Source organism: Triticum dicoccoides, chromosome 2A (genome assembly GCF_002162155.2).
Source record: "Triticum dicoccoides isolate Atlit2015 ecotype Zavitan chromosome 2A, WEW_v2.0, whole genome shotgun sequence".
NCBI lineage: Eukaryota > Viridiplantae > Streptophyta > Magnoliopsida > Poales > Poaceae > Triticum > Triticum dicoccoides.
Genome location: NC_041382.1, coordinates 71,471,600 through 71,485,572, shown reverse-complemented (window position 1 = coordinate 71,485,572; position 13,973 = coordinate 71,471,600). Strand labels below are relative to the sequence as shown.

The window sequence follows — 13,973 nt, the reverse complement described above, 5'->3', positions numbered from 1 at the left end:
GGCGGACGCCGGCGAGGAGCACGGTGCGGCGTGGTGGCTCGGCCGCCAGAGTCGGAGAAGGAGGCGGCGGGCTGGGCGCTGCGGCTCGGGCCCGGTCGCGGGAGGAGAGGGCCGGCCTTGGGCCCGGGCGGGCCGGCGGCGAACTGGGGACCCGCAGGACAGGTGTCAGGCGCCGGTTGGTGCTGACGGTGGCGGCGGCTTCGTCCCACCGGAAACGGACATGTACGGTCGGCGGAGCGCGGAGTTTAGGGTTTCGGGGGGAGAAGACCCGGGATTTCAGGGAAGGGATCTTTATATAGGCATAGAGGGAGCTAGGAGAGTCCAAATGAGGTGCAGTTTTCGGCCACGCGATCGTGATCGAACGCTCTAGATGATGGAGAGAGTTTTGGTGGGTTTTGGGCCAAAATATAAGGGTGTTAGGCTGCAACACACACGAGGCCTTCTCGGTCCCTCGGTTAACCGTTGGAGTATCAAACGAAGTCCAAATGGTACGAAACTTGATAGGCGGTCTACCGGTAGTAAACCAAGGCCGCTTGGCAAGTCTCGGTCCAATCCAGAAATGTTTAACCCCACACATGAAAAGAAGGTAGAAAGGACCACCGGAGGAGATAGGAGCGCCGGAATGCAAAACGGACAACGGGGAAAAAGCTCGGATGCATGAGACGAACACGTATGCAAATGCAATGCACATGATGACATGATATGAGATGCATGACAACGGCAACAACACACAGAGACAAAAACCCGAACCCGAGGAAATAAAATAACTTAGCGCCGGAAACGGCAAGAGTTGGAGTACATATTAGGTAAATCACATCCGGGGTGTTACAACACTCCACCACTACGAAAGGATCTCGTCCCGAGATCTAGGACTGGAAAAACACCGGGTACTCAGAACGGAGGTGATCCTCGCGTTCCCAGGTGGCTTCACGGTTGGAATGGTGTGACCACTTGACTTTGAGGAATTTGATTGACTTATTGCGAGTCTTGCGTTCAGTCTCTTGAAGAATAGCAATGGGGTGCTCACGATAAGAGAGATCCTCTTGGAGATCAATGTCTTCGAAGTTGACGGTGCGGTCAGGGGTCTTGAAGCACTTGCGGAGCTGAGAGACATGGAACACGTCATGCACGTTTGCAAAGTTTGAAGGAAGCTCGAGTTGATAGGCGAGATCGCCTCTCTTGCTGACGATTTTGAAAGGACCCACGTATCTAGGGGCAAGCTTCCCTTTGATACCGAAGCGATGAGTATCTTTCATTGGAGAGACGTGGAGGTAAACATGATCTCCGATCTCGAAAGCCAAATCACGGTGCTTACTATCATAGTAGCTCTTCTGGCGCGATTGCGCTGCTTTGAGGTTATCACGAATGACCTTGCACATTTCCTCTGCCTCTGTGATCAAGTCATTTCCAAGAAGTTGACGTTCACCGGTTTCTGACCAGTTAAGAGGAGTACGACACTTCCTACATACAGAATTTCGAATGGGGCCTTGCCCGAACTTGCTTGAAAACCGTTGTTGTAGGAGAATTCGGCATATGGAAGACAATCTTCCCACTTCATACCGAAGGAGATAACGCAAGCCCTGAGCATATCTTCAAGAATCTGATTGACACGCTCGACTTGACCGCTAGTTTGAGGATGGAAAGCTGTGCTGAAGCGGATGTTGGTGCCCATGGACTTCTGAAAAGAATCCCAAAACTTGGAGGTAAAGATGCTGCCACGGTCTAAGGAGATCATCTGTGGAATAACGTGCAGAGAGACAATTCGAGAGGTATAAAGCTCCGCCAATTGAGCTGCAGAGATAAACTCTTTGATAGGCATAAAGTGAGCCACTTTAGTGAGTTTGTCGATGACAACGAATATAGCATCATTGCCACACTTGGACTTTGGAAACCCAGTCACGAAGTCCATATCAATGTGGTCAAACTTCCATTCTGGAATGGCAAGAGGTTGGAGGAGACCAGCTGGCCTTTGGTGTTCTGCCTTCACTCTTCTACGGACATCACATTCATTCACGAATTGAGCAATCTCGTGCTTCATTCGAGTCCACCAATAAGCCTGGTTGAGGTCCTGATACATCTTCGTACTCCCAGGGTGAATGGAGAGGAGTGAATTGTGAGCCTCATCCATGATAACTTTACAAAGGTCACATTTAGGCATAACAATACAATCCTCGAAGAAGAGAGTATCCTTGTCATCAAGGCGATAGCACTTATACTTGGGTTGACTCTTGGCAATCCCAAACTTCACCTTCTTCACCATAGCATCAAGAAGTTGAGCCTCGCGAATCTGATCTTCCAAAGTAGGAGAGACTTGAAGGTTGGCGAGGAAACCTTGAGGAACAACTTGCAGATTGAGTTTGCGGAAAGCTTCACAAAGCTCGGGTTGGTAAGGCTCGAGAATCAGACTGTTGCAGTAAGCCTTCCTGCTCAATGTGTCAGCAATCACATTGGCCTTGCCTGGAGTATACTTGATACTCGGATTGTACTCTTGAATCATTTTGACCCAACGAGTTTGCCTGAGGTTTAGATTAGGCTGAGTGAAGATGTACTTGAGACTCTTGTGGTCAGTGAAGATGTCCACTTTTCTTCCCAATAAGAGATGTTTCCAAGTCAAAAGAGCATGCACAACTGCCGCCAACTCGAGGTCATGAGTGGGGTAGTTCTTCTTGTTGGGCTTCAACTAGCGAGAGGTATAAGCCACAACTTTCTTCTCTTGCATCAACACTGCACCAAGACCTGGAAGAGAGGTATCGCAGAAGACCTCGAACGGTTTGGATTCATCAGAGGGAGTCAGAACTGGAGCAGTGACCAATTTCTCTTTCAAAGTGTTGAAAGCGATGTCACATTCCGGAGACCAAACGTACTTGACGTGCTTCTGGAGAAGGTTTGAAAGGGGCTTCGCGATCTTTGAACAGTTCTCAACGAACCTTCGACAGTAGCTTGCGAGACCAAGGAAGTTGCGGAGTTGCTTCACATTCTGAGGTGGTTCCCAATTCACAATTGCAGACACCTTCTCAGGATTCACCGCAATGCCCTTGGCAGAGATGATATGCCCAAGATAGAGAACCTCATCGAGCCAAAACTCGCACTTTGAGAACTTGACGTAGAACTGATATTCCCTGAGCTTATCGAGCACCAAACGCAAGTGCTTGGCATGATCTTCCTTGTTCTTCGAAAAGACCAGAATGTCGTTGAGGTAGACCAAGACAAAGTCATTTGTGTAGCCGTTAAAGATGAAGTTCATCATGCGAGAGAAAGTCGGAGGAGCGTTGACGAGGCCAAAAGACATGACAGTGTATTCATATGAACCATAGCTTGTTCTGAAGGCCGTCTTGGGAATATCTTGCTCACGGATTCGAATCTGGTGATAACCCATACGGAGATCAAGCTTGGAGAATACTTGGGCACCTTTGGGTTGTTCGAACAGCTCATTGATGTTGGGAAGTGGGTACTTGTTCTTGATAGTCTTCTTGTTCAATGGACGGTAGTCAACACAAAGTCGGTCCGTTCCATCCTTCTTCACAAAAAGTACTCCACAACCCCACAGAGAAGAACTAGGTCAGATGAGACCCATGCGCTCTTGAATATCGAGTTGCTTCTTTAGCTCCTTCAACTCTTCAGGTCCGAGCTTGTAAGGACGTTCGCAAACCGGTTCTGTGCCACGCTCAAGATCGATGACGAATTCAACTGGCCGGTGCGGAGGCATTCCTGGAAGCTCTTCTAGAAAGACGTCTTGATATTCGCGAACGACTGGAATTTGCGAGATGGCATCGAGTTCACCCTTCTCATTGAGAGAAAACAGGCGGATGGTATCATCACGAGCGGCAAAGACAATTACATCCTCAGATGAATGAGTCAATTGAATCTGCCTGGCTGCACAATCAAGCTGAGCCTTGTGCTTAGAAAGCTAGTCCATTAAGAATAAGATCAATATCCGAGTCACCAAGAACCGTAGGAGAAGACAGAAATTTGTAGTCACCCAAAGTGATAGTAACATCCGGAACAATGGAGTTAGCATGCATGCGTCTACCGGGAGAGACAGCTGCTATCGATCTAGGCAAAACTTGTAAAGCCAACTCATGCTTAGATGCAAACGGTCTTGACATGAAACAATGCGATGCACCAGTGTCAAAAAGAACTTTAGTTGGAATATCGTTAACAGGAAGGTTACCCATGATGACATCTGACGAGTCCTCTGCCTGAGCTGCATTCATCAAATTGACCTTGGTGTGCTTGGGGTTATGCTTGACCACAACTGTACTTGCCGATCTCATAGGAGGAGGTGGAGGGAGACGCCTCTGATTGAAGCATTTGTTAGCATAGTGACCCTTCTGTTGGCACTTGTTGCACGTGACCTCTAAAAGCGGACGGTGATACGGAGCACTCGATCTTGGAGCTTGAGACGAAGTCTTGTTCTGAAAGCCAGGGTTGGGTGGGTGGGAAGATCCACTGCCACCTTTGCTCTTCTACTGATAAGGCTGACGGAACGGAGGAGGAGGAAGCCAATACTTCTGCTGCTTAGCCACTTGAGTAGAGGAAGAAGGAGTCGCATCTCTGACTCACTTCTTGGAAGCATCACACTTCAGTTGAGCAGCCTCTTGCTTCAATGCCATGTTATAAAACTCATCGTACCTCCTGGGCTCAAAGAGGACAAGAGCTAGCTGGATTTCTTCTCTGAGACCACCCCTGAACTGGTATATCATGCTCTTCTCGTCAGGGACGTCCTGCTTAGCAAAGCGGGCGAGCTTCTGAAACAACTTGTTGTAGTCATAGACAGACATAGAGCCTTGCTTCAGGTTGCGGAATTCCTCACGCTTGCTTTCAACCACGCTCTGAGGATTATGATGAGCTTTGAAGTCTTGACGGAATTCATCCTAGGTAATCTCACGGCCTCCTCTGGAATCTTTGTACTGCTGAAACCATTCTGCAGCTTGGTCTTTGAGTTGGAAGGAAGCAAACTTGACAAAGTCTTCAGGCCTGACGTTACTGCACTCGAAATGCTTGCACAAGTCCACGAGCCAATCATCAGCGTCAGTTGCCTCAACACAATTGCTGAAAGTCTTTGGCTGGTTAGCAAGGAACTGGTTGAGTGTAGCAAAGCGATTCTGATTGTTGCCTTGGTTGCCTTGGTTCTCTTGGTTGCGCTCTTGAAGAATTTGCATGATCAACTGCGTGTTTGCATCGGTAGCGGCCATCACAGCTTGCCATGCCTCCGGAGGAGGAGGTGGTGGTGGCGGATCAGGATTCGGAGTCGTGCGCGTTGGAGGAGCCATCCTGAAGAGGTTGACATCCATTAGCACATTGATAGACAAATATTGAAGCTGAACCAAACGGGTTGAAATTGCAACATATAGTCTTCACATCCGAACAAAATGAACGAATGCATTCCAATTGAAATGGTCACATATCCATAAATTGAGAAGCCACTTAGAATTTAGGTAGAGGAATAAAATCAACAAGGTACGGAACAAGAACGAATACTCGGTAAGGATCACCCAATCTCAAACCAAATATCCGTGGAAGAAGAACTAGAGCTACAAGAATTCCCACCTATGAAACTCCCAAACCTTTCCGGTTATGCAATCAGGTGTTGGGGATACAGGGGAAGCATAATATCTCACCCAAAACTAGCAAATCCTACATCCAGCTATATCCATCCTTCAACACATAACCGAGAAAAACTTCGGAAATCGTCTACCTCAACCTTCGAAAAGCATCCGTTATACAAGTTATGGCAATACTCCCGAACTCCCGCCCCAGTACTGGGTGGCGTCGAGGTTATCTCACCAACAACTATATAAAAGAGATTTTCGATGTCGGCAAACTAAACTCAGGTATTCCGGAATTGCAACGATAAAATTGTGACGACAACACCTCGGAGCTCAACTCCCCGGGACACTGCCACAACCCCTAAATGACAGGAGGCACCAAGAACAATGTTCTCATCACAAATCGATCGGAACAATTCCAAGATACCCGCGTGATCCTAAATTTTTTTTAGTGAAATTTGAGAAGAGAAGAGTCAAAACTCTACGTCAGGATGCCTTACTAGAGCGATGAAGGGACTGGGGCGTAAAAAGAATTCCTAAACTCTTCGATATATAATTCCTAAATGACTCAAAACATTTTTCTAGACTCAACTCGTCAGCTAATTCGATCAAGCAATGGGGCTCCTAAGGTCGGGGAAGGCTCTGATTACCAACTTGTAACGCCCTCGATGCGGCTATATCTCCCACGTGTCGAGGCATGACTTAGAGGCATAACCGCATTGAAAACAATGTCGCAAGTAAGGTAATCTTCACAACAACCCATGTAAATAGATAATAAGGGGAAAGGTACATAGTTGGCTTACACTCACCACGTCACACAAAGTACATAAATAACATTACATCATCCAATGCACTCATGGTCCGGCTACGGTACCAAAATAAAAGATCAACCCCAACAAGCGACATGGTCCCGATCGCCCCAACTGGGCACCACTACTGATCATCAGGAAAAGACACATAGTAACAGCGTGAGTCTTCGTCGAACTCCCACTTGAGCTCAAGCGCATCATCTGGAATGGAGTCATCGGGCCCTGCATCTGGTTTGGAAGTAATCTGTGAGCCATGGGGACTCAACAATCTCGCATCCTCGCGATCAAGACTATTTAAGCTTATAGGTAAGGCAAGGTAATATGTGGAGCTGCAGCAAGCGACTAGCATATATGGTGGCTAACCTGTTCGCAAAAGAGAGCGAGAAGAGAAAGCAAAGACGAACGAGAAACTATAGAACAACCTACGGCAAACATTACTCCAACACCGTGTTCACTTCCCGGACTCCGTCGAGAAGAGACCATCACGGTTACACACGCAGTTGATTCATTTTAATTAAGTTAAGGATCATGTTTTCTACAACCGAACATTAACAAATTCCCATCTGCCCATAACCGCGGGCACGGCTTTCAAAAGTTCAAATCCCTGCAGGGGAGTCCCAATTTAGCCCATCACAAGCTCTCACGGTCAATGAAGGATAAACCTTCTCTCGAGACATTCCGATCAGAATCGGCATCCCTGTTCTACAAGACAACTTTGACAAGGTAAAACAAAACCAGCAACACCGCCCGGATGTGCCGACAAATCCCGATAGGAGCTGCACATATCTCGTTCTCAGGGCACACCGGATTGTCCAAGGTACGGGTAGGCCAGCCTAGAGTTGCCCCTGGTGGCCACCGGCAGCTGACAGGTTGGACCAACACTTAGAGGAGCACTGGCCCGGGGGGGTTTAAATAAGATGACCCTTGGGCTCCGGAAACCCAAGGGAAAAAGAGGCTAGGTGGCGAATGGTAAAACCAAAGTTGGGCATTACTGGAAGAGTTTTATTCAAGGCGAACTGTCAAGGGGTTCCCATTATCACCCAACCGCGTAAGGAACGCAAAATCCGGGAACATAACACCGATATGACGGAAACTAGGGCGACAAGAGTGGAACAAAACACCAGGCAAAAGTCCGAGCCTTCCACCCTTTACCAAGTATATAGATGCATTAAGATAACAAGATATTATAGTGATATCCCAACAAAATAAACAATGTTCCAACAAGGAACGATCTCCAATATTCACCTGCAACTAGCAACGCTATAAGAGGGGCTGCGCAAAGCGGTAACATAGCCAATCAACGTTTGCTAGGACATGGTGGGTTGGAGGTTTGACATGGCAATTTGGGAGGCATCGTAGCATAGGCATAGCAAAAGAGCGAGCATCTAGCAAGCAAAGATATAAGTGATTTCGAGGGTATGATCATCTTGCCTGCAAAGTTGTCAGAGTTGACTGGATCCTTGAAAGCAAACTCAACGGGCTCCTCATTAGCAAACTCGTCTCCCGGCTCTACCCAAACAAGACAAACAAGCAAAAGGAACACAATCAACCACGTGCAAAGCTCAAACAAATATGATGCAAACATGGTATGCTATGCGGGATGCAATATGTGATGCATATGCAAGATTTGACAAAGAATGATTGAACCTGGCCTCAATTTGGAAATCCAAGTGTGCCACTGGAAAGGTGAGGTGATTTCGCTTGAAATCGATATAAAGAACACTGGAATCGGATGCACGGTTTGGAAATGGCAAGCAAAACAAATATGACAACGGTCTGCGATAAACAACAAGTAGCCATCTAAATGCATCAAGATAATTATGCTACAGCACTCAAACAAGACAACAAAATACATGGCAGGGATCCACTCATGATGCTTGAAAAAAGATGAACACTGAGCTACGGCCAATTCATCCATTAACAGGTTCAAACAAGCATGGCAAAAGTGCAATTGATAAACAGGATTCAGACTTAGTGAAATTAACACAAGTCTGGAATTGCAGACTAGGTAGCACACTTTGGAGCATGAAAACTATATGCTACATGAACTTAACATGGCAAAGCAAGGCATGGCATGGAGCTACTCAAAGAGCTTAACAAAAGTCCCTTAGTGACCTTGAGCCAAAAGGGATCAGCAAATACAATTGCAAGCATGTGAACATGGCAAAAACATAATCAGATTACAGACAGAGAAAAACTGGAACATGCAAATCTGTTAACGAGTAGGCATGTTCACGAGCTCGATGCACTCACTACAGAGCATGGCATGACAAACTAAGCATACACCCATCAAGAATACATAACATAAAAGCTAGACATGGCAAGAACAACAACATAGCATGCACGGGTCAACAACAACATCCTCGGAAAAATCACTAACAAGTAAACAATCTGCCAGGATTCATGAAATAGCAAAAGTAAAGCTCGATTGACTCAAGCTAGGGTGCTCCATAAATGCAAACAAAGACAAGGATGGATAGAGCACCACAATATTAACAAATCATCCTTACTGATCATCCTCAAAAGAGGCACGGATCACTAGGAAACAACATGAACATATGGCATATTGATAAAAACAGATCAAGGACTTAGTGAAATTCTAAGTCCCTGAAATCAGCATTAACGAATGCACTACTTTGCAAGCTTGTGCTAGTCACCACACATATCACAAAAATACATGGATAGCACCTCTGTAAAGATGGCAAAGCATATAACAAAACACATGTAGAGCTCAGGGGCATATCATGCACACAATAATCATGGCAAAAATGGCAAATAGCTATTTGGTGCAGCAGATCTGGCAATTAACTCAAATAGCTCTCTTCCAATAGCATTTCGGGCATCAAGATGAGCTCAAATGAAAATGATGCAATGAGATGAAATGATGTACTCTCAGAGACAAACATTTTGATATGCTACACGCCTAAAACAGAGCTATGGATGCGGATTTACGGCACAAGCAAGAATGCAAAATAATATGCAGACTTAGGGGAAAAACGGGGTCAACCCTAGGGTTTACTGTAGCAACCGAATCGAGATCTGGGCGCACGCAAAACGAAGTTCGCCGGGCGGAGCTCGGAGTCGCCGGAGTTCGGCGTGGAGGAGGCGGTGAGGCGCTCCCGGGCCGGATAGGAGCGCCGGAATGCAAAATGGACAACGGGGAAAAATCTCGGATGCATAAGACGAACACGTATGCAAATGCAATGCACGTGATGACATGATATGAGATGCATGACAACGGCAACAACACACGGAGACAAAAACCCGAACCCGAGGAAATAAAATAACTTAGCGCCGGAAACGGTAAGAGTTGGAGTACATATTAGGTAAATCACATCCGGGGTGTTACACTGTACTACCACGGTGATTAGCTGAAGTATTGAGTGGGCTGCCCGTATCAGAAGATGCGGCGAGCGACGGAACCTCCACACTGCAGTGATACTAGCTGGGAACTACGGCTTCCAGATTAAAACCAAACAATGAGCAGTTATGTCGGTTCTTGCCACACTTGCTGCACCTACTGAAGCGTACAATGGATAACAGCGATCCAGGGAGGGCTGCACATCGTTGGTTGCATGGACAACTCCGGTGATGGTCGCAGTGTTACCATGCAGAGAGGTGTGATGCAAGTAAGGTGCCGGCTATTGGCATTGAATCGGATCTGCCGATCGTAGACTACATGCAGCAGTCGTCTGATTCACACCGTTTTCTGGTGGGTGGTGCGGCTAGATAAGTGACCGGTAGGAGCTACTGTGGTGGCCCAAACGTCTTGTGAATTATGGTGTGCACCGTGCCGGGATGGTGCAGGTCTGAAACGTCTCTCTCGCGTCAAGTTGGGTCAGGGAGTACAAGATGGATGTGGCCGCCAGCATCCAAACGACGTCACGGTACCATTGTCTAACCCGTTACATTATTAAAAACGGCTATGTCCCACAAAAGTTTGTTGTGTCAGATTTGCATGGCGTCCAACGGTGAATGATATCGTGACCAGGCGAGGACGAGGGCGCCTATGAGTTTTCCTTAGATTAGTCACTTCTTCTATATGTATTTATTTTGACCGACATTTTTGTTATGGTTGGTTTTATTTATTTTGAAAATGTTCAAGAATTTTAAACTATTCATGAATAAGTAAATATTTTTTGTGAGATTTAAGATGTTAATAATTTTTTTGTGTGTACTAAACAATTGCCGCGAACTTTTAAAACATAATCCAGGGTTTTAAGAAAATCATTAAATATGAAAAATGTTTTCCAAATTTTAAAATTATGAATATATTTTTAAAGACCTGAGAATTAAAAAGGCTTACAAATTCGAATAAGTATGTATGTATTTAGAAAATGAAAAATAGAGAAGAACAGAAAAAGTAAAAAGGATTAAAATAAATGAAATGGACAATGAATATAAAAGTACATAAAATAAAAAGCCTAGCAGAAACCCAGAAAATAGGGGGGAGTGGGGTGGGCATGGGCCGGCTCCCGCAGTAAGCAGGAAACTGGGAAACAAAGGGCCAACTGGCCCAGCAACGGAGCGGTGGGAGCGTTAGGTCAAAGTCATGGGGCATCTCTCCCTCTTGGAGAGCTCCTAGCTGACGCTCGCGAGCGTCAACCACACGAGCTTCCGCGCAGGCGCACGATCAAAATGGGCCGGCCCATTCAGTGGCGTCAAAACGAGCTGCTATTAATCCGAAAAAAAAGATGCGGCATCGAGGAATCGAACTCGACACCCGACGGTAGTGGCCAAGTGTCCAATACCACTTGAGCTTCTCACTGTTTAATGTATACACGCCGCGCGAATTTCTAAGAACTAAGAGCAGCGGAAGAAAAAAAATCAAAAGTTTTGACCATTAAACATTTTTTTGATATATGCTGAACAATTCTTAAAAACACACTGAACATTTTTTTGATATACACTGAACATTTTGTAAGTACACAATGAACATTGTTATAAATACGTTGAACATTTTGTTAAATGTGTGATTATTTTTTTGTAACACACAATGAACATTTTTATAAACGCAAGGTGAATTTTTTTGCAATATATGTTGAACATTTCCTTAATATACGATGAACATTTTTTGTCATACACAGCGAACTTTTTATATAATACCAAAAAATGAGAAGAAAAAGGAAAATAAGAAAATAAATGAAAAGGTAAAAGGGAACAAAAAAACCATAACAAAACCACTGAAAACCGGACAAAACAGTGAAAAGACCGGAAGCAAAAACAGCACAGAAGAAAAACGAAAAAAAAAACACGAAACAGCGAGGGAAAGCAGCAGGGAAGGGATAAACAGGCGAATCCCGCACGTGGGCCGGCCCAACCAGACGCTAGCCTCAGCGAAGGCAGGACGTTTGGACGCTAACGAGCGTCATATAGGATCCACCTCCCTCTTGCGCCGCCTCTATATCAGAACCTCACGCACCTTCCTCCTTCATCCCCTTCTCTCTCTCTCTCTCTCTCTCTCTCTCTCTCTCTCTCTCTCTCTCTGGCCGACTCCAACATCCCGGTTTGTCCGCTGCCTGCTGAAGGATCCCTGCCTGCTCCCTCCCTTGGCCAGGTATGACCCTGATTTCCGATCCTATTTCTCTACATATGTGGATTCTTCACTCGATCTCACTTGGAGAAGACGCCGATATCAACAATTAACTAGTCCATGCTCTTCTTTTTTATTTGTCAGTTCATTCAAATAGAAGAAAGGAAAAATAAGCCAGATTTCTGTCTATTAGATCGAGGCAGAGAGAGATTTGAAGCGGAACCATGAATCGCCGTTTCGTCAATCTGCTGGTCAATAGGTTGTGCGCCCCTCGACCCGCTTACAGGCTGCACTGCATCGACCCCGCAACCTTGTTTTACCCTACCGGATCGCCACAGCCAGCAGATCCAGCTGCCATAAACGACAGCGCTCCAGCTCCTGGGAGGTTGCCTGCGCCCACCATATCCTTCGACTGGCCCTGCAAGCCGCACCAATCCGGCTGGATGGATTTCATGGCCTTCAAGAACAACATCATTGCCGTCGACCACGAGGGCCGCACGCTCCTCTACGACACCGCCTCCAGGGCAGTCCGGGCCATGCCTCAGACGAAGAAGCCTAATTCGAGGACAATATCCTTCACCGTTGGCGATGGCCTCTATGTGATGGCTAGAGAGAATGGCTCCCCGCCCCATTCGCACTATTTCCAGGCTCTTATCTACGGCCGCCCGCCTGGCTTCCTCCACCCGGAGGACTGGCACTGGCGCCCTCTACAGCAGCCTGACTTCGATTTTCCTGACAACGGCGACGTCCCGAGCAACCACAAGCCAGGAGAGGCGGTGAACCCCTATGGGTTCAGTGCCTTCACGGTGTATGATGATTCGCAGATCTGGATGTCCACTGTGGCAGCGGGCATATACTCCTACAACACGGTGAGTGGCACCTGGAGCAAGGTACATGTTTCTGCGCTGCCGTTCAGAGGCCGGGCTGAGTACGTCCCTGAACATGGCCTCTGGTTTGGCTTTTCACGTGAAGACGAGCAGCTCTGTGCATCTGACCTCGCTCAGGCACGGCCGGTGCTGCAGAAGGTGTGGGAAGAACCAGCTCCGCCTGAGCGGTGTTCCCTGATGGCGTCTCACATCCTGCCGTTGGGCTCCGGCAAGTTGTGTGTGGCGAGGCTGTTCCAGAAAACAGAGCGGGGGACGCTTCACCCTTCAGGCTACACCAAAGCGGAGCACTTCGCAGTACTGTCTGGTGTCGAGGTTTTCAGAGCTGGCAACACAGGTAGCCTCGAGACGATCAAGCACAAGTCCAAACGTTACAGCTTCGGCAATGATGAGGTCAAACTGATCTGATCATAATCCTACTGTTGTAGGTGATTTATCCTCTTTTAGATGCAAGAACAAAGACTATCGTATTTTATCCTGCAGTTATTGTTTCGTTGTAATGTCTGGGCCATCTGCTTCAGTCACAACTCGTGTGTTGCGGTGTCGATCTAAATTAGAATACCTGCCAGTTCCTATGTTCTACTGGAACAATTACTGGATTATGAGGTGAGAACCGTCTTGCAGCAACGATCGCACGATCTGAAGGCATCATTGCGTACGAAGTGCATATGCACTAGACCGGAACTCCGGAAGCGCGCGCGGTGCCCGGTTCAAACGGTGTGACCAAGCGCGCGTGCCAGCCGTGCAAGTGTAGCATGTTTAGTTGTACATGTATCTAATCCTGACTAAAAACAGCAGAAGTTGAGTATTTATCTTGACTAAAAATAGCAGGAGTCGAGCACAAAGTAAAATTATACGGCTTGATTGAAAGAAGCAGGGCATATAGTTCAGTGCGATAGAGATGAATGTTGAGCAAGTAAACCACATACAGGGCTAACAGGGACTGCCATTTTTCATATTATGCATCATTTTGATGCAAGATCACATTCAGTGGTAGTTGTTTGTACAAAATGCTTAGGCGTCAAACAGTTTTCATGAAGCATAAGGCACTATTGCAAAAGGTGAACCCTCGAAATAGGATCACACACGCAAGGGACACGCAACAAGATCATTTTCATAAGCTCTTTTCATAATATCCTTAATCTCCCTGTGAAATACGGCGGTACATTGATAAGCAACACACGGCTAAACGAATGGA

General features: G+C 46.6%; 1 protein-coding gene across 1 annotated transcript; it reads left to right on the top strand.

Moving 5' to 3' along the window:
* The first annotated feature begins 11,802 nt into the window (after positions 1–11,802).
* Positions 11,803–13,288, top strand: LOC119358986. The gene is made up of 2 exons (XM_037625350.1): positions 11,803–11,915; positions 12,036–13,288. Exon 2 carries the CDS (start codon positions 12,116–12,118, stop codon positions 13,181–13,183), a length of 1,068 nt encoding a protein of 355 aa, XP_037481247.1. The 5' UTR covers positions 11,803–11,915; positions 12,036–12,115; the 3' UTR covers positions 13,184–13,288.
* The last annotated feature ends 685 nt before the right edge of the window (positions 13,289–13,973 follow it).

Coding starts and splice junctions, on each gene's coding strand:
- LOC119358986 (XM_037625350.1), top strand. CDS start 12,116: ATGAATCGCCGTTTCGTCAATCTGCTGGTCAATAGGTTGTGCGCCCCT.